Below are 21,802 nucleotides of genomic sequence, written 5' to 3' on the forward strand. Positions count from 1 at the left end.
AAGTGGTAGGGGAAAAAAAATCCTAATTTCCTGACTTGATGATACCTTTCATTTATCTTTAAATTATATCTTAAAAGCCAGAGTTGCTGTAGATAATAGAAATGAAGGGAAAGTGTTCTTTTCCAATTTAGAAATGCTATTACCTGTCCACATGTACAATATCTTTCCCCGCAGGTCATAAATCCTATACCTGCTCTGAAAGTTTTTATTTCCTGTTATGTTTTTCACTCCATCCAGAACATTAATGGAGAAACGAGACAGTAATATATACATTTGACAACAAAAAGATGGATGGTGTAGGCTGGATGGTAGCATGACAGAGAGCTGTTACTCTTCTCCAGAGCGTGCTATAGATGCCTTTGCATCGTTGCAGTTGCTCACTTACCGTCATCATGCCATCAAGGAGGCCAGTCTCTGGTTTTGGTGGTGCCTGCAGACGCTCCATTGACCATTTCTCAATGACTGATGAGACCTGAGGATTCTCAATGTTGAGCAGGCGAAAGCCTGTCATATTGACTCCGCTGTATCTGTAAGGTTCCAGGTCCAATGCAAATAGATCCTAAATCAACATTAAGAAAACGATCAAAATCAGATGTAGCATTTTTAAAGCAAAATATCCAGAAGATACAGTTAGACAAGAATTGTATTTGATTTTTAATCCAAAGCTCTTGTTCTGCTTTTTTTAACCCCTGAGAACTCTGCTTGCCCTCAAAACTTATCCACAACCATTTCAGTTGTAAATCTGAATAAACAAAAGTTGCATGAAGTTTATGACAAACTACGTATCTGCTTTTTGGATTATTTAAATAAGGTCCCCACAACGTTATTTTGCAACCAAACCACAGCAACAGTATCTAACTTTAGCCCTCTAACAGTGCTACAGTGCTGACAAACCAACATGAAGAATTAGTTGGTCAATGTTGAGCTTATTTCTGAACTCTGGGAAGGAAAACTCCAAGAGGTATCAAGAGCAATACACTTTTTTCTGCTTATGAACCCCATTTTTCTTCTGTCTTGCCTGCTTCAATGACTTGCTGCCAGCTTGCCTAATGGCCACGTTGGGCTAGTGCACAGTAACTACATGCACTGCAGTGCTCATTGTTTACAGGGAAGGGAAATAATGGACATTCTAAATGGCATAACTGTGTGGCAAACACCACAGCTAGATTTATCAAGCAGTGGTAAGATGATAATTGTTTTTCAAAGCCTGAAGGCTTTTTTTTTTTTTTTTTTTTTTTTTTCCCCAAAAATCCTATTTGCTGATCCCGGAAAGCTGGTAAAATGACAAGTACATGGATTTTAATACAACAGTAGCTGTGAAAATGTCAACATTTATACCACAACACCTAGATACCACCAACAGTGTTTACTGCTTTTTTTTTTTTTTAATGTACTTAATGCTTTGTACTATCCCATGCATATTGTTTTACTTGGTTACTATTCTTATGGCAGATTCACACAGTTAGAGTCTTTTTTGACCAATGAATTGACTCTTGGATTCAGAATGAATTTTCACTTCCACATGAAATTTTATATGGAAAGGGAATAAAGAATATGCTGATGCACAGAACTGACACAATCCAACTTTCTAGGATTGTTCTAGCAATACTGGCACTTGTTTGCCTTCCTACAATGCAAATAGGACTTTAGCATCGACTCAGTTGTATGTGGTATGCATATTAAAATATAGGAATTGTCTTGAAACAAGTAATTAAAATTTGAACTATAAAAGAAAATGTAGCATTTTTCTTTTATTATCAAACAACCCAAGAGAAATTTAGAAATACGTGATTTTCTTTTTTGTGATATTTTTGTGATAATTAGATAATTAATAGGAATTTAACAATAATTCCTAGTCTGATACTTGCTAAAACAAAACACACATATTCACCTCTGAATTACTCTCTTTTTTATAACACTGTACACCAAAAAAACAGCTTGGAGCAACAGGGTCAGTGCAGTTGAACTTGGTGGTCTTCAACTAGCTAAAAATTAGGTGCTGCTTTTTAAGCTAAGTGGGGACAGACTGAAGAGAAAGCTCACACACTGTGCTGGAAGAAGGCTTGGTTTCAGCTTTGTTGCAAAGCCATCCATTCATTATTTCATACTTTATTCAAAGCCATTCATTAATTATTTTCTACTCTGATCTATCCGTACCAATGACTGCACCCTATATGTGATATTGAAGTTGATTTCCATTGTGTTATGGTGTTGGTTAGCCCAACTGATACTGCAAAACTTGTGACTCTTGATACAGTAAAGACTTAGTACTCATTCTCCAGGAAATTCCTTGAGTAATTGCAACACAAATCACAGAGGGGAATGGAAACTTTCTAGCTGACTTTTTTTGCAATGGAAAAAAAATCATGCCCAGATCTTCAGTGTTTCTTACCAGTGTTGTAAAAAAATAGTGGTAGTATTCAGTCATCATTCCCATGGAGAGAATCTGTGGAAAGAGATTAAAAGTAGAATATATTTTACATTGGACGCTTTCAGTATAATAAAAAGCATGGGTTAATCTGGAACGATAGCATGTGAAATTCTTTAGTTTGCAGTTTAGAAATTCTAAAAGGAATTTTATTTGCAGACAGTTTATAGCAGTGGGGCCAGATGCAAACCTCTGGAGGGATGTGGTTTTCCTTCAGCCCCTGTCCAAAAACTGCTGAAAATGCTTACATAAGGCAACCCCCACTGTGTGTTATGGGATGCTCTGCGGTTCCAATCTGGCATCACCTACACTTATTGCCACATGCATGCACACTGTTAATGTGATGCAAACATATTGCCCTCTTTGAGACTGTGTGAAGTGGAGGAAAAGCTGTGAGGTGGAAAACCAGTGGAAAATTCATAATCACAACAGAAATACAGGGAAAGGTGAAATGTTATTCAATCTGGATCACAGTAAAGTAAGCATGAGCTATTAATAGTATTTTAGAATGCTTTGGCAGTGTCTGGATAGTTACTTGAAAGACAGGGGAAAATGGTCTGATCTGGCTTGCCAAAATTATTTTGTAGTAGAAGCCTGTTTGATTGTGTATGGAAATTCCTCATATAAAGAAAGGGAAGAACCTAAACTTTCTAAGCTGCAGAAGACAATAAAAACAGCTCAGTGTTAATCACAAACAACCAATCCATTTCCAGCCACTAAAAATCAAGCCAGAAGGCAAGTATTTTACTGAAACACTCCATTGAATTTACATGTCAAAATTGCCTTTTTTATTTCTTATTTTATTAACCCTCTTGTATTGCTTTTCTTAGAGTTGTTTTATTACCTGGAAAAGTCAGCAGCCTAGCAACCCTGGAGACAGATGTTCCTTCCCTTTTTATGCATATAAAAGTATATATGGTGATATCACTGAAGACCTCTGCATGCTGTGTTTCCCAGCTGATTTGTAGAATCAGAGAATGGCTTAGATTGGAAGGGTCCTTAAAGATCACTGAGCTCCAGTCCCTTGCTGTTGGCAGAGCCATGGCTGGACTGAATTCTGCCCCCTGAACCAGCTCTGCTTTTGTGACTGTCGTCTCTGCTACTGAGGGAGGTGCCAGGCAGGACTTCTGTGATACGGGTTTCTTTTTAGTTGGAAGTGTACTGAAATAATCCAAGGTTTTCACATGAGACACTTCTAGGTAATAATGATTCAAAGTTGGCTTGAACACAGGTACGCCTCTGGATGCCTAGATTTACTTGGTCCTGAATCTCACAGTTAGTTTATGGTGCTACATAATTATGACAATAAGATTATACCAATAAATGCAGAGGACGGTTACAAATACCCAGATTTAAATTGTCTATTCATTAAAGTTTTAATTCTTAGCTTGATATATAAAGTCTGATATTGCATTTCTGTAATGGAAGTTATACACTCCAATCTTCCTGTATAGAAACAGTAAGATGACAGAGGATCAGGACAACGCTAAGCTATATAACATCTTTAAATACAACTTTAACTAGAAAAATATATTAGCTTGAATGATTACCAAGTGTATAGTCTGGGTGTTTGGGAAGAATTATTTAGTTTGTGCAGCTGCAGATACACAGCTCGTGGGTATACAGTTAGTTAATCCAGATTAGCCCAATTATTATTTTCTTCACACATCCAAAGGCCTGCAAGACAGGTGTGTTGGCCTCCTGAACACATTTTAGATTAAAACTTTTTTTTAAATACTGATTCCCAAATAAAGTACTATAAACTGAGGGGGCAGAGCACATGCCTGTGAATAATAATGATTTCAAAAGTCATACTACAGAACTACATCTGACAACAAAGCAGAACCTGTGGCAAACAAGGACAGTTACATGTAAAAAATGGGATTCGACCAACAGTGTTATCTGTCATACATGAGACACAGGTTCACAATGGAGGTGTTCAAGAGCCATGTGGATGTAGTACTGAGAGACATGGTTAGAGATATGGGTGACAATTGGACAAGGTGATCTTAGTGATCATTTCCAACTTTGATGATTCTATAATGGCCAGCAGTGGAACAGTGACCTGGATTTGGCAATGACCTGGCTTCAAGGGTGCCATGAGAGTGGCTTGCTGAAGTTCTTTCAAGGAAAGTATTGCAGCCTCCCAGGAAAGCTCAACTGATGTGTCGCTTTTATAATTTCTCTATTAGCAATGACTCAATTAAGATGTGAAGATACAGATAGCTGGAAGGGAGCTTGTAAGTGGCACACAGACAGCAATAATGTCCTTTTCTTTTTGAGGAATAATTGTTGATGCTTGATCTGACTCAGGTTGGGCCCTGATCTGTTGCTGAGCTCTCTTACTTAGCACTGATCACAAGAACAGACTGCACCAGTTGTCCCTTCCCACCCCCCAACACTCATTAGCAATGATAACTAATTAACAGGTACATAACCCTTAGACTTTGTTGTGATTTGTGAATTAGATTTGTAGATTGACCCAAATAAGGTGCTTTTTATTCACAGTTCTGAGAGACTTTGCAATAATAACTTATTTATTTCTCTTTTAGGGTAAGATAATGGCTAAGTATAATTCCCAGTGAATGGCCAGATTTGATGACCATACTGAGAGTTCACTCTGAAGGATGGTATTAGGAAAACAGGAAATGAAGGCAAGTATAAGAAACAGCAGGAAGGATGTTAGTTGCCATGCTGAGGACTCCAAAGCATCACCTTAATGATTTGAACGCTCCTATTAGTGTAATTAGAAGAGTTGCACTTGTGTGCTCCCAGCAGCAAGGGCTCATTTTCTGCTGCAACACAGCAGATATGGGGACAGCAGCTTTCAGGAACTACTGTGAGACAGACAATAAGAAAAGTATGATGGGAGCAAAGATCCCTTTCAGGTTGAGACAACTCTGAAGAACCTGGCACAGCAGCTGCACAGGCTCTTCCCACTGAGCCTCCCCGGTACAGAAAATGAGCAGAACAGCCCAGAAGAGGGACAGGAAATCAGTAAGTTTTGCCTATATGTATACAGCTGTCCATAAGAAATTAGAACTAGATTTGATTGCATTCTCCTATTTAAATAATTTGCATGCGATTACATAAATAATTATGCATCTATTTAAATAGTCTTATATAAATAATAGCAGCTTTTACTTACTGTGGAACTTAGATGAATGTAAACTAGCAAAATCATGATAAAATGCTCTGCATCCTCCTTGCAGGTCTCCTTCCCCCGGAGACCTATATAAAATCTGTTCTTCATCCAAACCCAGATATAGGTTATTGTGGCAAATACAATAGACTTCTGTCTCCAATTATCCATTTCAAATCAAAGTTTTGCGCTTATGTTTAGTAAACCTGTAGTTTTAGCTGTGGTTTATGAAATGCAATGTGAATTTGAACAAGTATCAATGGTCAAAGTACGTAAGTGGACAGACACTGGATCAAAAATATCAGCTGCGGTTTGGATGGGACCAGGCTATCTTTGGGCATTGCCCAAAGATAGAACAAGGGGCAATGGGTGCAAAGTGGAACACAGAAGGTTCTATCTGAACATGAGGAAAAAATTATTTACTGTGAGGGTGACAGAGCACTGGAACAGGCTGCCCAGAGGGGTGGTGGAGTCTCCTTCTCTGGAGATATTCAAGACTCACTTGGACACTTTCCTGCATAACCTGCTGTAGGGAACCTGCTTTAGCAGAGGCGTTGATGTTGGACTTATGGTCTCCAGAGGCTCCTATAACTCTATGATTCCATGATCTCTGGATTCCTTGTTCTTGGCTTGCATTGTATCTCAGCTCTAACTTGATTATTTATCTTGTTAAAAAAAAAAAAAAAAACAGCATAATTATTTAATTAGTTCCTCATGTAGAGCTGGTCTTAATCTTGGAGGCAGGCTGGAATCAGATTGATGGTGAAGAGTATTAGTGGGAACTGCATCAGACACATTACTTGTTTTCACTTTGCATTTTTTCTCACTCGTGCTATTATTCAATTTCATGAATATGAAATGAATGTGTTTCATTATCTAATTAATTAGCACCACCACTGTTTTCTAGGATAAGCAATATATGCCATAATGAATAAAAGACCCTGTACCTCATGGCCTCTTAATTGCTTAGCATAAAAGGCTTAAATTGTCCTTGCAGTGCTTCCCTGGAGTTAGTGTGGGTAGCTTTAAACTGGACATGACAGCTCACTGGAAACCTTCCATGTAACCTGTGTCCCACTCAGACACAGCAGTAGTCCAGCTTGAAATGGTATAAAGTTTCTTCAACATGAGCATGAGGCCCATCAGGATTTCTCAGGAAAGCACAGCTATGGTGTGAGAGAGAGGAGAACTGGTGAGATGAGATTGCTTCTCACCCTGTGGCATGGGGACATCTGGAAGGATTTGCTACAGGTGTTCCTCTAGCAGCAGTGAGAACACAGCTTATGTTGCCTTTTCTCAGGAGATTGCCATTTTCACCTTTCCTGCCTGCCTACTGGAAGGATCACATTCCAGAACTGAGTTTTATGTTCTCTATATTATCAAATTTATTACCATACTTAGAATGCATTCTACAGAGACACTTATTTTTTGTACTCTTGTATGAACCAAATTAGTTATTTTGCTCTTTGTCTGTCACATGGTGAAAGCACACATGGAAGTCTTTATAAAATGATTTATCAGTGTCCAAAGCCTGATCAAATATGCTTTACATTTCATGAAATTATTTTAAACTGTGGAGGAAGAAGTAGATAATTTTAGGCTAGTAGCAATGTAATTTAAGAGAGATGAGTTTGCCTAGCAGGAATATCTATGCCAAGTATTGGTGTATTAGAAGAGTAAATTGAAGGTTAATAATAACAACTTAACCTCTTGAACTGAGTTTCTCATATAAAAAGGCAAAATCAAACAAAATATAGTAAATGCAGTAGTAAGTAGTAAGAACATTTTGGAAGACATGCATATAAAGCAGAATGCTATTTGCAAAAGCTAGATTTAACTGACTTGTGCAGTTACTTCCTAGTCTAGAGAGGAAGTAAATCCATGAAATATTTCAAGTAAGTGTTGCAAGCACCACGTTTTTTCCTAAGAAAGTGATTCTAAATTCCTCATGTAAGTACTCAATTCTGTTTATTTCAGACATTTTTGGAGGGGTGCCCTATTATCTAAGACTCTCTCAGGGTTGTCTTCAGGGGCTTGGAAAGGCAAGACATGCTAGACATCAATCAAACAGGGTAAGGCAGGCACTGCTGAAGTTTACTAAGTTGGTTCCTACAGATCCTATGCTGGGACTTTGGAGAACACAGTTTTGCACTTAGAAACCTGCACTTAGTTCTTGCTTTCAGCACCTGATTGGAACTAAATGATCTTTAAGGTTTCTTCAAACCCAAGCCATCCTGTGATTCCATACTAGGTTTTGCTGCTTGTCAGAGGATTCATTCAGTCTTCATGAATTTTAAAGCTCCATCAGAAAATGTTTTCAAGTAAGTCATGAGAGTCCAGATCAGCTGCAACTTCTTCCATCATCTCATTTGAAAACTGCAAGTGTAACATCTGAGCTCAAGTAATTTCAGATACCCTATTTCAGTGCCTGTGGGTCACTTTGGTCAGCTGGTTTGGATAGTCATCTGACTGCATGGTACCAGCAGACAGAGCCATGAAACTCCTTTAGGCACCATGCACTAGTCACGTGGTTACCATTCCTCATGAGGGAATATGGAGAGAAAAATCACAGCAACTACTGGAAAAAGCAGCAATTAATAATCAGAATTTCTGCTTACTCCTTCCAGATGCCAATGATGGGAGAACCAGGTCTCATTAAGCTGGCTGGGGATTGTGAAAGTCTGGGCTCTCTGCAGTGTGTCAGAGAGAAGTGAAAAAGCAGGAGTTGAGGGAATAGATTATTCAGAGGCATGTAGGCTTTGTATTTTGTTTAAATTAGGTTATTGATTCTCCTATTATTTTGCACAGGGAAGAAGCGTGGCTCAATGGCATTTTATTTGAAGCTGTAATAAGCAAAAGATTGTCCCATTTAAGAGAAGGAATCTGTCTTTTCTGCTCATTTCTAAACAAATGCTGTAAGGAGGCAAGCAAAGAGGTCACCTCCTCATGTTCCACATCTGGTAACATATCAAGTATGGACAGCTCCATGCTCCCAAACACAGCTCCATACACTGACACATTCAGGGCATCATTTCCAATGCACTGATCCTTCAGTCCCAGAAAGAGCTTTTGGACTTTCCTTGCTCCCCTTTCCCAGCAGACAAGCCAGTGCCCCCCACTGTTGTTGTAACCAGCCCTTGCTTGGAGAGACCTTGGTGCAGAGGCAAGGCTTAGAGGTGGTGAGGGATGCTGACTGCCTGGATGTGGGGTGTCCAAAAGAGATGGAGTTGATGCTGATACAGAGAAGAGATTCTCTGTACTTGAAGAAGGGAGTAAAGACCTTTCCACAAAGCTCTGGGAGGGACCCAGGCAGACTTGGTCAGCGAGCAGGATACAAGGAACCAAGCATAAGAAATGGGGGGCACATGGTTGTATGACTGTGCTGCAATTTTAATTTGTGAAATACCATTCCCACTCCAACCTACTGCACATTTCCACCTCCTTTATTTATCTTCGTCTGTGTGGGCTACTAAGTTTCAACTATGTCACTGTAAATGCAGTAGTCAGACAAGAAATTCTCTTTTGGGCTCTGCTTTAGGTGACCCTTGGCACTGATTTCTACCCTATCAGAAATCTTACAGAATTTAATGATGGTATGGGTTTTTTGTTGTTGTTGTTGTTACTAATATTAAATAATTTTCTCAAAATAATTTTAATACTATTCAATATCTTGTTCTCATTCAGTGTAAAATTATACGCAGCTTTCCATGTGCAGTGATGAGAACATGAATGCAGGTGGCTGACCTACAATCAGTTGAGCCATACACATTCAAAGCCCTGCACACCTCCACATTTCACAGCTGCTTTTGACAGTGAAAAACTTCAGCATCTGAGTTACAGCTACCAGCAGCTAGATACAGCCACAGAAGCATTTCATACAAAAGCTATTTTCCCTTTATTTCTAGCCTGTATTTATGATGCCTCTGTTCCCACAGCTCTGGCCCCCAGGTATATCTCTCTTAATTTTCTTGTTTTCTTCCACATCATCATCCACCATCCCTCTCTGAGCTCTGAAGGCACTGGAAAGCATTATTTGTATCTGCAGCATATCTATTGTCTCCCCTGATCCATTTCCCACAAAAACCATTCTTCCACTTTGCCCTGTCTCAGTGCATCTTTTAGCTCTTCCTCTTCTTCTTTTGACATGAAGGTTATTTTATTTTATATTTTTTTACACTCAGCCTGTCGCATTTGAAGTTCTGTGCCTCCTGCAGTGTGCCAAACATCTGCACTATCTTCTTGTAGAGCCTTGAAAATTCATGCTGTTAGTTTAACCCTTCCCCCACAAATCTCATTTTGGAGCACCTTGTCCCTGCTGTCAGGTTGAAATGCTTTTTGGCAAGTCCTCTGCCAAGCGGGGTGAGGGCACAGCAGCTCTTCTTCCCACCCTTCCCCACATGCTGCTTCTTGCAGGTGAAGAGCAGTTCTTTCCCCATGTTCCCAACACCACACCTGCATCTGGGCCTGTTATAAATATATATATCTTGCACCAAGAAAACCCTAAGATATAGTACAGATCCACTTTTCTGATAGCAATAAAGCCATCCCTCTCAGCTCATGGGAACTTGTGTACCCCAGCTCATTTAGGACACCATCCAGCAAGTTGGTATTGACAGGACCAAGAGTCTCCTGTGTGGACAAGATGGCTTCGGGCTCCACTGACTATTACATCCAGTATATTGACTTACCTACTTTGATACAGAATGCTGCTCTACATTAAATATTCCAGCAAAACATAGCAGATTAGGAGCATTAGAATTAACTTTTACAGGACAGCCCATCCTTGTGCCTTTAGATCAGTGGAAGCTTTCTTGATGATCTCTTGGAATCAACATTTCCCACTAAACTGGCTGACAGTAATAACAACACAAACCAACCAAAAAATCCAAGGAAAACATTGTTCCCAATGTGCTGCTTGCTTGAGATTATTGAATATAGGTCATTGACTTGTAGAAGCCAGTGCTTTAGACTTTGATTGTCTAGAAATGTATAGTAAGTGACAACAGCAAATTCTAATTTGCACCACTGTTTGTGTGCCGCTGGTAATGTCCCAGTCCATTACCATTAGGCCTTGTGACATCTGTCCTTGCCTTGTGTGACTGCCCAGCTCTCACATGTAGGTCAGGTCCATGCCAACCCTTGAACAATAGCCTCTCTTCCTGTTTAAATTACAGTTTCTTTCTCTGATAATGTCTCCATTCCATCTTGCTGTTCCAGAGTTTAAAATGCAATGAGATAATGCCAGCAGACCACATTTTGCTTTGTTACAGGATGTGAATGCACAGGTATGCTATTTTCTGCAATAGATTAATGTCCCATTGTTACTACATTCAGAACTGAACCTGATGGGCAGCCTCTGTGGAGGCAATAGCTCAATGAGAGCCACTCTCTAAGTGCTCCAAAATGGGACTCTTTCTTTTTTTTCAAGAGAAGACACATAAAGTGTGTCAATTAAATTAAAACAAGCTAAAATAGATGCAGCAGTCTACCTAGTTAAGCAGAACCTGAAATCTTAAAGAGAAATTTATATTTTCTTCTGATGGATATTTACAAACTTATTTTCAGACATCACAGTATCATAAAATCATTTCAGTTGGAAGGGACCCTTAAAGGTCATGCTGTCCAACTCCCCTTCAATGAACAGGGACATCTGAAGTCCTGAAATCTTGTTGAGTGCTGAAATTGCTGTAAGTTCTGTAGTGCCTTCTGTCCCTTGTACTAATTATTGAGGTCGACAGCTTTCAGGATGCAAATTTAACCCATGCATTTTTACCCCATTCTGCTTACCTGCTTAAGGATTTCTGCTGCAGTTTCATGTGAGCAATCAAATATCACGTAGAACTCCTTGCCTTTCTTCATCTCCTTGAGTAAAGGCCGGGCATCTTTATTCCCAGAGGGCAATTGGCGGATTTTGATTTTAATGTTGTATCTAGAAGGGGCTTTGATGAGCTCTTGCAGACGAATTAGACCTGAAAAATGATACACAATTCTACAATCTTTTCTGTGCAATGAGTATTTATTGTCACTTGGAAAGTGTCTTTTATCAGTTTTAACATTTCATGTTTCTAAGCTGCTATCTTCGTATTTGCTAACCTCTTGATTGATACAGCTTTTCCTTTTAACGATTATACTTTGCTTCAGCGCCTGAATAATCTGAAATATGTTTTGAATTTGTTGACTGTAGTATATGTTTGCATTGATGCAATACTGATACTGTGTATTGCAAAAAAAGCAGTAGCTGGCAGCAATTAGTATCTCAGTATTAAAGAACAAGAGCATAGGTTTAAGAAAATCCCCTTACTAACTTTCCTACCTGATAGTAAGCATATGTAGATGAGGAAAAATGGTGGAAGGAAACCATTAAATATCCAGCATCTCCACTGCTGCTCACTTAGAAGCAATGGTTGGCTTGAGTGGCACTTAGTAATGATTATTCTTAATAGACACCCATATGTCTTTCATTGTCCTCATTTCAGCATATATTGCAATACCCCAGAGAGGGGAACTTTAATTTTTTTTATCATCAATTTAGAGACAAAAAGCTCAAGGGCATAGTAAAATTAAATGACTTACTTAAGTTCACTCAGCAATTCTGAGATCTTAGAAAGTATTGAAATATTTTGAGATCCAGTTCTATATCTGTAAACACAAGAACACGATTCCTAGTGCTGTTCTTCAGCTGATACAAATCTACAGGGCTTATTTGAAGTCAGTGAAGCTTAACCAGTTGAAGATTTGCCCAAGTATTTAAACACAGTGCAATTCTACTAGCTAATTCAGCACTCCTATGTAATTTGTATTGCCTCCAAAAACAAAGTAAGATAGTTAAGAGTTCTTTGAGGTGTGTGATTACAGTCTCCTTCTCATTACCCATGAACTTAATTTTCCAACAAAAAAACTTGTGATCTCCTGCTGTGTGAAAGTAAAAGGCTGTCTTAACAATATGCAGAGAGGGGGAAACAATATGAGCAAGGAGCACTTCTTAAATAAAAATCAAACAAATGATGGATGTGAAAAAACTCATTGGTCTCCTGCTGGGAGTTATATATTTGTCTTGTGCATCAATATCCTTGGTTCATTGATCCAATGGCACATAGAAGGCAAAACAAAACATCCCGATTTCTTCTGATGTTAGCAAGTTGCTACATATTGCTATGTTGGCTGTTGGCTTCCATTTCTGGCTTTCACTCAATTTTCTGGCAATGTTTTTTTGAAAAAATAATCTTTCCTTCTGCCTGCAATGCTGGGTTTGTTCTTTCAGGTCTTCGAGTATCAACAATCAATACAGAATATTAAGTATTATGAGTATTCAAATGTAAATTACTGCACACATTTTGAGATTAGAATCTGGCTGGAAGCCAACCTGTGTAAATATGAAACAATTTGAACTCATTATTATGGGGATGGAGTGCATCCTTCCAACACTGACTAACAAGTAGGAGTTTATGTAATCTGTCTGTAAAGCTATAACTTGGTTGTATAATACATTCAAGTATTCAACTGTTGACTCAGCCACTATATCGAATGGTGATTCTAACAGGGTAGAATTAGTTTTGGGATAAGGGGAGTCCAGCATGTAAGGAATCTCTGCACCCTCAGACTTAACATTGTTATATATCTTTTCAGAATCAGAAACTTAACTCCCAGCACAGTTGAATTACAAGGGCAGAAGATATTAAACCATCTGCTTCAGCCACACAGGACTTGTGCTTCTCATCAATCAATCATCAGTGTTCTCCTCTTCCGCTTCCTCCTGCTCAACAAATGCAAACCCTTGGACATTATGCTACTGATATTTTATTTTGAACATATCTTGAATGCTAAGTACATATCTGACTTCCAGGAAAAGTCAGTTTGGGAAAGCACAGTTCCTACAGCAGTCATTTTCCTCTTGCTTATTGAGACCAACCACTCAATCTACAATAGTCAGGAGGCCTCAATGACTCCCTCTGAGGTCTGAAAAAGGAAGTAGCAGCTAGTATGGCAAGGAGTCATCAGTAACATTATCCCAAGCATTTGTTCACTCTCTACAAAGTAAATGATGTTGCTTAAACAGTTTTGAAGGTCTGCACTAGAGCAGGATCTTCAGTACAGAAAATGTTGTAGAGTATAGCCAGGTGAAGCTATGGTAGCTGAGTGCGAACTTCAAAGAGGACGAAGAGAGTCCTATTGAGAAAAAGGGCACAATTTGGGTCATCAAACCAAAGCTGTAGGGATGGAAACCAGACCTTTAGCACTAATTTTCTTGGCCTATTGTCTCTATTCTCTTATTCAGACTTTGGAACTCTTTTTCCTTTTCTTTTAGAAACGGTGTTGGGAACTGTATTTAACATTGCTGGATTCAGTATTTTTCCAACTTGTCTTTTAAATTGAATTGAATTGAGTTTAAGTTGAATTGAACATGAGAAATGGTCTTTTCTGACACAAGCAAAATGTTTAAACATGTGAAAGTCTTTGAATATTTCATTTCATTTCACAATGTCTAAAACTGCAGTAAGTTGTGTGTGATATACTTAGGAATTCAAACATGCCTAACATGAATGCAGTGCTCCAGCAGACAAATAATTATGCACACTGGTGGTAATAATCATACACTACTGGTGGTACTATGAGAGTAGAAAGTGTGCACTTCCCAATTTCCCCTTTCTTTTTTTAATAATACATTTCTGCAGTTTATTAGGTAGTTTTACTGCAGTGAGAGAAAATGTTTTTATTAGAAAACCATTAGGATTAGCCAGGTTTGAGCTTTTCTTTGAATGATGCAAGTTCAAAGAAAGCAAATTTTGCAAAAATTAAAATTTTGCTCTGTGCAATCAGATTGAAATGATATGACAAAAAGTTTTGGCTCCTGAGAATCTTAGAAAGCTAGGAGAGCTGGCTATCAAATAGAAAAAGTCAGGCATTCTTACAGAAGATGAAGTATTTGATGTGGTTGCCCTTCTCAATCTGATAGGTAGGTTCTGATAGGTTAAAATCACAGGATTCAGGGAAGAGGCAGAGCCAAACCTGCACTGAAGGCAGTATCATTGCTGTTGTTGTTTGTTTGTTTGAGTTTTGACAACTGAAATAGAGTTATGTGTCTGTTACAGATCAATGTGCAAAATACCAATACGCAAAACTGGGATACTGGAATGGATCTATTACAAACAAAATAAACCACAGAAAAAGATGCCAGCCCCGGCGTGTAGAACGATAAACCATAATTTATGGTGCCCAAGATTGGGATGTGCAGTGCTTGATGTACAATGCACTCTTTGCAAAGTTTTGTTAGACTGTTTTAAAACTCCCAGAGAAAATTCTTTGCCTTACACAGGCAAGGCATTGTACTTGATCTAAATTAACACTTTTAAATTAATTAATACAGAATTAAGGCTGATTAGAGCCTGGGTACTCCAGTAATAAATTGAGTTATGCATAATATGTAAAAAAGGAGGTCAGTCTCAATTAAAAAAAAAACAAACAAACAATATTTGCGTAGGAGTTTTATTTTCCCTTAGTATTAGAAAACTATAGGCAATAAGGAGTAAATTGCGAACTTTAAAGGGAGAAAGTATGAGATCTTTATCCTATGCTCAGAAGCTATTACTTTGCTATCTAGAAAAATAATTTTGGCTGAAAGTGCAATACTTTGACTGAAAGTCCATCTTTCAATGGCATAGAAAGGACAGCAGTTAGAAATAAATATCAGCTAGAGTGTATTTTATTATTCTACTTACACTGATGGCTGAGAGACAAGAGGGTAAAAATCTGATTGATTCAAGGCAGGAAAAATGAAGGAATTTTTCTAATATGATTTTGGAATAAAATACAAGCTCTAAAGTACCGTAGGTCCCTTTGTAAGAGACAGTAAAGTTGTTTAGCATGGTATGTAGAAGACAAAAGTTGCTAACATTTCTGTGTTTGATAAGAAGCAGGATGAGTAAGTGCTTCCTATTCCAAACACAATTTTTAGCACTGTTGATTGCAGATTTTCTAGATTCGTTTATATGAAATTTGCTTATCATTGAAAGTCCTGTAGAGTTTGCCAAGTAGATTACTAACACACAACCATTTATTTAATAAATGTTGAAACTTTGAATAAATTACAGAAAGCCAGAAATATGTCAATATTAAAAAGTGTGTTTGAGATGATATGTAATAATTTACCCTTAAGTGTCAGCAGTGGACAAATTAGGAACAAATCTGATATGGTTACAAAATGCTGAAGAACAAAATGTTGGGTCTACAGTAAAAGACGCTACCAAGGAAAGATAGCCCTGTATCACACTAAATTTCTTTGTTTGGTGTGATGAATTCTGTTGATATAGGCAGCTTCCTAGACGTATAGCACTTGCCCCCTCCTGGGAGGTGCCCATCTTCATATATAAACCTGCTCATAAAAAATTTAGAACTGTAAGATATTGTAAGGTATTCATTTGCCCGATCACAAAAAGTAGATGTCAATGAAGAAGATTTATTAAACAATAAAGATCTGTGAAGGCTAGTAGTAGGTTTTTCAGAAATTTGTCGTGCTCTTGTCTTTGTATTCATTCTAAAATCAGCACCTGGAAAAAAGTTATGTCTGAAAAACTGTTGGATTGCAAAAACTGGCAGGATGTTAAATACTGTTTGAGATAAGGAGGGTAAGCATAAGTGATTCAGATCATTAGGAAGCATGAGTTCACTGAGATGAACTGATTTTTTATCACTGCCCAAACCTGCATTTCTCTTGGTGGAAGTGTGCATGTGGTGATGAAAGGCATAATTACAGGAGACAGAGGGAAACCCCAGCTTGGCAGACAGGCATGGTATGTGGCCTCTGTGCCAGAGGTGGTCACGATGGCATGTGGGCTTAGATCAGTACTGCAGTGTGAAGGATGAAAGCAGGGTTTTCAGTCTTCAAAGTAAACCCTTAAACTGGAAGCAGGGCTGATCTGCAACCTCCGAAACAACCTGAGTATGCATCATGGGAAGTTCAGTGTTACAGCCATTAATTCATGGTTTAATTAGGAAAGAAGCTGCTTTTCACATACAATTTGTCTCAAAGAAAAAAAAAAAACTTTGGATTTTTTCCTACTTGTAGTATAAAAATGACAAACATGAGAGATGAGAACTAAAAAAAGCTCTAGTTAAACGGTGTCAATTTAAACTCAAACCAAAGAATATTTACATTGATCAAAGTTGACCTCTTTTCTTCCCTGACTTCATGTTAACAAGATGATTGATGATTAATTTACTTTGGAAATATCCCTGCAGATGAAGTCTCTTTCATATCAATCAATTTTTATAACTGAATATGAATACTTGGTGTTTTGGAATGCTAATTTGCTATTGGGGTAGGCTGAAAAAGATCTCTATTTGTTTACCTATTGGTATATTTTTGCATATACTACTAGGAGCCCAAGAGAAATCTTGCTGATCTAGACCATCTTAGTATAAATGCAAGAAGTCTGCTGTGGTAAACACAGCTTGACTTGCTCCTTCTTTTCTACCTCCAGCATTCTGGTATATTTTGAGTCTATGGTGAGCAGAATAGAATACTGGCATTGAAATCTACCTCTGGTATCCAGCAGGAGATGTGCTTCTTATGTCCTGTCAAATGTATACAAATAAATATATCTTTTCTAGTGTTAAAATTATTGTGTTTTCTGTTTGTTGTTTTCTGTTTGTTTGTTTTTTAGCGGAGTTCTGTTTTTTGGACATGTTTTTGCAATTTGACTTTAACATAGATTTGTTTGGCTTGGTTTTATTTTGTATACTCCCCTTAAAGCCTTATGTAGATGCTTTCGCAGCTCAGCCAACATTGTTTTATGCCAATACTGAAGAACCAACTTGGATGTCCATAGAGCTCTAAAAGGGAAATATTTATGTGGGCAAGGGGAAGAGAAAGGGAAATGCAAGTCTAAGAGCAGGGCTGACTGTGAAATGCTTACTTTGCATCAATGACTGCTAATGCATTACAGAATTTACCAAATGCATTATGATTTTCTACATCTACTACATCTTTACTGTAAAAAGATGGTGTTGAAGGATAGGAGTGAGAATAACTGGTATGCTCTAGCCACCCCACTGTAAAATGCTGCTGGAGGTAAAAGATCTACCAACAGCTAAGGTCATGTTGCAACACAATCCACAGTTGGTTTCACCTAATTTATGTCTTCAGCACTCCAGTCTCACTAGGGGTCTCACTTCCAAATGGGTCACTTCACACAAGTCAGAAGAGGGAAATTTAATAGGGAGTTCATTGAAAAAGAGGATTTTCTATTGACCAATAAAGACCAATCAAAAAAATGTTGGGCATTGTAGATAGAGCAGAGCTTTGGTCTGTGCCTTTTCAGTGTTTCTATCGGGCTAAGATAGGCAGTCCTGCTTGTGGTGCACCCATTAGTCACTGGCTGGCCTTTGTCTGGACTGTCCTGAGTCCTGTCCAGCATTCCTCATTCCACAAGAAGCTGAATGTCCTTGTGTAGTCAGCAAACTCACAGTGGAGTTTGTGGTTCCTTCCTGCAACTATGATTTCAGGGCTGTATCACTTCAGCCGCCCATATGAAGTTCAGTCTTATCCATTGCTTAGACTGCAAAGAAGCTAGCTCAAGGATTACTCCATTGGCTCTATTTTCTTCATCTCAACAGACATGATATTCCCAAGAAAACCTTTTCTGCTGCTTAGAAAGTGCCCTGAAGTGTAACTTAGTATCCTGCATAGTATTTTCCACATTTTAATGGGAGAACTATAGACCTCTCTGAGCCTTTAATGGTTTGCTTACTTGTAAACTTCTTCTTGTGAACTCCAATTATGGACAATCTGTGACAGAGTATTCACTGCAGGAGAGATCATACTCTCTGCAATCATGCATGCAATGAATTTTGGTGTATTATCTTGCTGGATAGGACTTCTTCTGAGAAAACTTTGGAATGCAACTATGTCAATGATCAGAAGAGCAAGTAGATTTTTCAGAAACAAAGTCTCATTCTCATTCCAGCAGAAAATGGCACTGCTTGCTATACTTTGGCTATTTGTACAACAAGTGGTATCAGCTACAGGAATAGTAAAGCCTAGATAATTGAAGATATACAAAGGTGGCTTGGACTGCTTATAACATTGGTGCTCTTGCTCAATGTCTGAGTATTAAAAAAATGAAAGTCATAGTCTCTGATAAAGTTTGAAATCACTTCTTCCCAGAAATGAGTTTGTTATTCTCTTCTTATTATCGTTATCTTCTTATTATTCGTTTGTTTGCTATATGAATGAAAGGGATGTTTAACTGATATTCTTTGTCCATGGTATTTTGTTGGACAGCTGTAACTACTACTTTTCCACAGAGGAGGTTCTTGTGATAAAGAAGGAATGATCTTATTTGAGTTAAGAGTTCCAAGCTGACAACATTTACACAAATTTTAACTTTCAGATTCAGCGTTTGGTACCCAGCTGGATTGGATTTGCTGAGACAGTTCCAAAGAAAAAGATAATCTCTATGTTAAAAATGCTGTAGTTTAAACTTTTACTTTCTAAATGCATTCTTTTTAAGACCCTCAGTGGAAATTCCTAATCAGCCCCACCCTAGACTATTTATCAGTTTGAAGCTGATATTGGTTCCACAAATAAGAAACAAAAGGTGACATATTACCAAGAATTCTGGTGCTACCTCCTGGTGACTTCTTAAGTTTGGATGAAATGAACAGCTTTCCGGAAGCCATAAGCACAGAAGCCTAACTGCTCCTTAAGAGATCTTTTTCTTTTGTATTTGCTGCAAGTACTCCAAACTGAGCTATCACAGGCACTTTTGTCACAGAATTTATGTACATTCATTAGCTGAAGCATTTGTCTTGTAGTGCACCAGGGCTACTTACCTGTGCTGTCTTCATATACTACTGTCACTATTTTCCAGTTGTAGTATAGTACAAGATCCAAAACTGCTCTGCTGATGGCTGCATAGTCTGGGTAGAGGTTGATATAAAATGCATCCTTGTGATCAACCGTAGGGTGTTTCCATCGGGTCTGAATATGTGGGACTTCAAGTGCATTGCAAATGGACTGCACAGCGCTGACTGAGGAGCTGTGGGATGGTCCAAACAGAGCAGCTACACCAAGAGCAAGTTGATCACATGCTGCAGGGAGAGAAAGAAGCTGTTAGTCAGCAAAAGCAGGTAACTTGTGTAGCATTTACTGAGACCATTTATTCTCCATCCATGTCCATCATTTCAAAGTGACAATGAGTAAACTTGTTATTCCAAACCTACTTGTAAATAGTTCCTGAAATTGGCTTTGCTGATTAGCATTATATCCTAGAACAAGCTCGCTACATATAAAAACCAAAACAGCTTAGCTCACCATTGACTTCAGAACACACCGATTCCCATTTTCTCAGAATGGCATTTTCCTGGAGAAACCAGGAGCTTCTCATTATTGGCTTGCCAAAGGGATGTTGCATGAATTAAGTTTCATGGCAGTATGTCAGGGAATGTTGTGATTCATAGAACGCTATTACAGATTCCCACCATGACTGGCAAGCTACTACCTATGCGAGTTGCTTTAATTTCAAGCTAATGAAGTAATATAAACAGCAAAGGGCATTATGATTTATGGCACTCCATAATCGGTGTTTACAGAAGAAGCAATAAAGCCTAAAGGCATGAGTTATGACATGGAGAAATAAAGAGCCAACGTCACTGACATTTTAATATCTTTCCAAATCAGTCAAATGCTATTATCAACAAAGACTTCTTTCTTTCTCCTTATGTCTATATCCAATGCAATTAATGTTTCCAGCAAGAGAATCTCTCATGTAGGTGTATTTTCGTTCCTTTTCCTCTCCCATGTGTTTTCAGGCTAACTGACATGAGATGAAGGAATATTAACTACTTTTGTCCATTTTTATAATTTACTGCAAATGTTTCTGATGAGGTCTGTACGGACTGGGGCAAAGCCTTGCACTGAGCTGTTGTGTTGCTCTCTTTGTAAGGTAGCTCTTTGTTAAAAGTCTGGAAATCTCTGCTATTGGATTAAGTACTAAATATCTGAACACCCATGACGAGCAGAGGTTTTTAAAATTAATATTTAGTTATCTAATAATAGTAAAATAGAACAGAAAATCAATTATTTTCTGTTTTCAGCCTACAAATGGATGTCTCACAGATGACATAAAATGCACAGGCTTTCAAAGTTTAATTCAGAAGCTTTCTGAAAAGATAACGAGTTTTAATGTGAAAATTAATAAATAATTAAATAAATAATATCAATAATTCATACCAAGAAGAAATTGCTATTGTTTGCATGGATTCCTTGTGTTTATAGACTTTCAAAAATATTTGTAATGAGCCCCTTCCTACAGACTAAATGGATAAGGTACTGAGGTATTTTCACAATAGTTCACAGAAGATGTTCCCACTATACAGAGAATCTAAAATCTTCTCTGGCTGGATTATATGGGTTACAAATGCAGCATATTTCATTTTTGACAGTATATAGTATCAACATATTTGATATTTGAAAATACGCATGATTTAAAGCTATTTTTGATGTTTTGCTTTTTTTTCCTCAATCTTCAATCTTGCTTAGGAAACTAGAGTACCATGAGGAGAATTTAGTACCTTAGACATTTGAAAGGCAGCTTTCTTACGTGATTTGTTTATTTTCTAGTACTCATTTGCTTTATAGCAAACATATCTTTTAACTTACTGCAAGCACATTTTGTAACATTCACAGAAACAGATGCTATAATGAACTGCAAAGCACATGTGCAAAGTCTTGGCAACTTATGGGTCTTTTCCTGGACTTGCTTGCTTGAGATTGCATGCACACCATGTAGTTCCAGGAACTAGGCTCCTGAATATATTTTAGCAAACTTCAAGATTGCCTCCTAGAGGTGAAGAAATACACTGTGCTTAAGGAAAGTTACGATATTTTTCCCTCTTTCTGTTTTACTCTGCAAGTAAATTAGACACAAATAATTAGGCCATAATTTTCCCCCTGGGAACAATAAAAGAATAAGCAAAAAATTCAGAGCTTGTCCAATCCTTGTCGTACAGTTGTTTGTAACAGAAGAATTGCACTCATATCTCTAACCCACTGAAGTGTTAATATTTCAGGACTCAGAGAGTACTGGCCTCTGCTCTTTAAAGTAGAAATCATTTGTTATGAATAATGGATATCTGTGTGCATGTGCTAATTATGGGTTGTGACATCCCACTGAGCTCCTTGTTAGGTAGTGATCATTTTCTGCAGAATTCCAGGTGGCAAATCTGTTTTTTGG

At 38.0% G+C, this 21,802-nt stretch overlaps 1 protein-coding gene across 4 annotated transcripts in view; it reads right to left on the reverse strand.

The window, feature by feature from the left end:
* GRIK1 (glutamate ionotropic receptor kainate type subunit 1) overlaps positions 1-21,802 on the reverse strand; it is a 157,600-nt gene that overhangs the window by 50,725 nt on the left and 85,073 nt on the right. For all 4 annotated transcript variants that reach the window (XM_090121705.1, XM_090121689.1, XM_090121708.1 and 1 more), the window contains exons 3-6: positions 19,401-19,658; positions 11,358-11,539; positions 2,393-2,446; positions 386-559 (exon numbers count right to left, since the gene is read on the reverse strand). In XM_090121705.1, the coding sequence (XP_089977831.1) occupies positions 386-559; positions 2,393-2,446; positions 11,358-11,539; positions 19,401-19,658 (668 nt within the window). The remainder of the gene's footprint in view (positions 1-385; positions 560-2,392; positions 2,447-11,357; positions 11,540-19,400; positions 19,659-21,802) is intronic.

This window comes from Phasianus colchicus, chromosome 1 (genome assembly GCF_987193195.1).
Source record: "Phasianus colchicus chromosome 1, bPhaCol1.hap1.1, whole genome shotgun sequence".
NCBI classification, from domain to species: Eukaryota; Metazoa; Chordata; class Aves; order Galliformes; family Phasianidae; genus Phasianus; species Phasianus colchicus.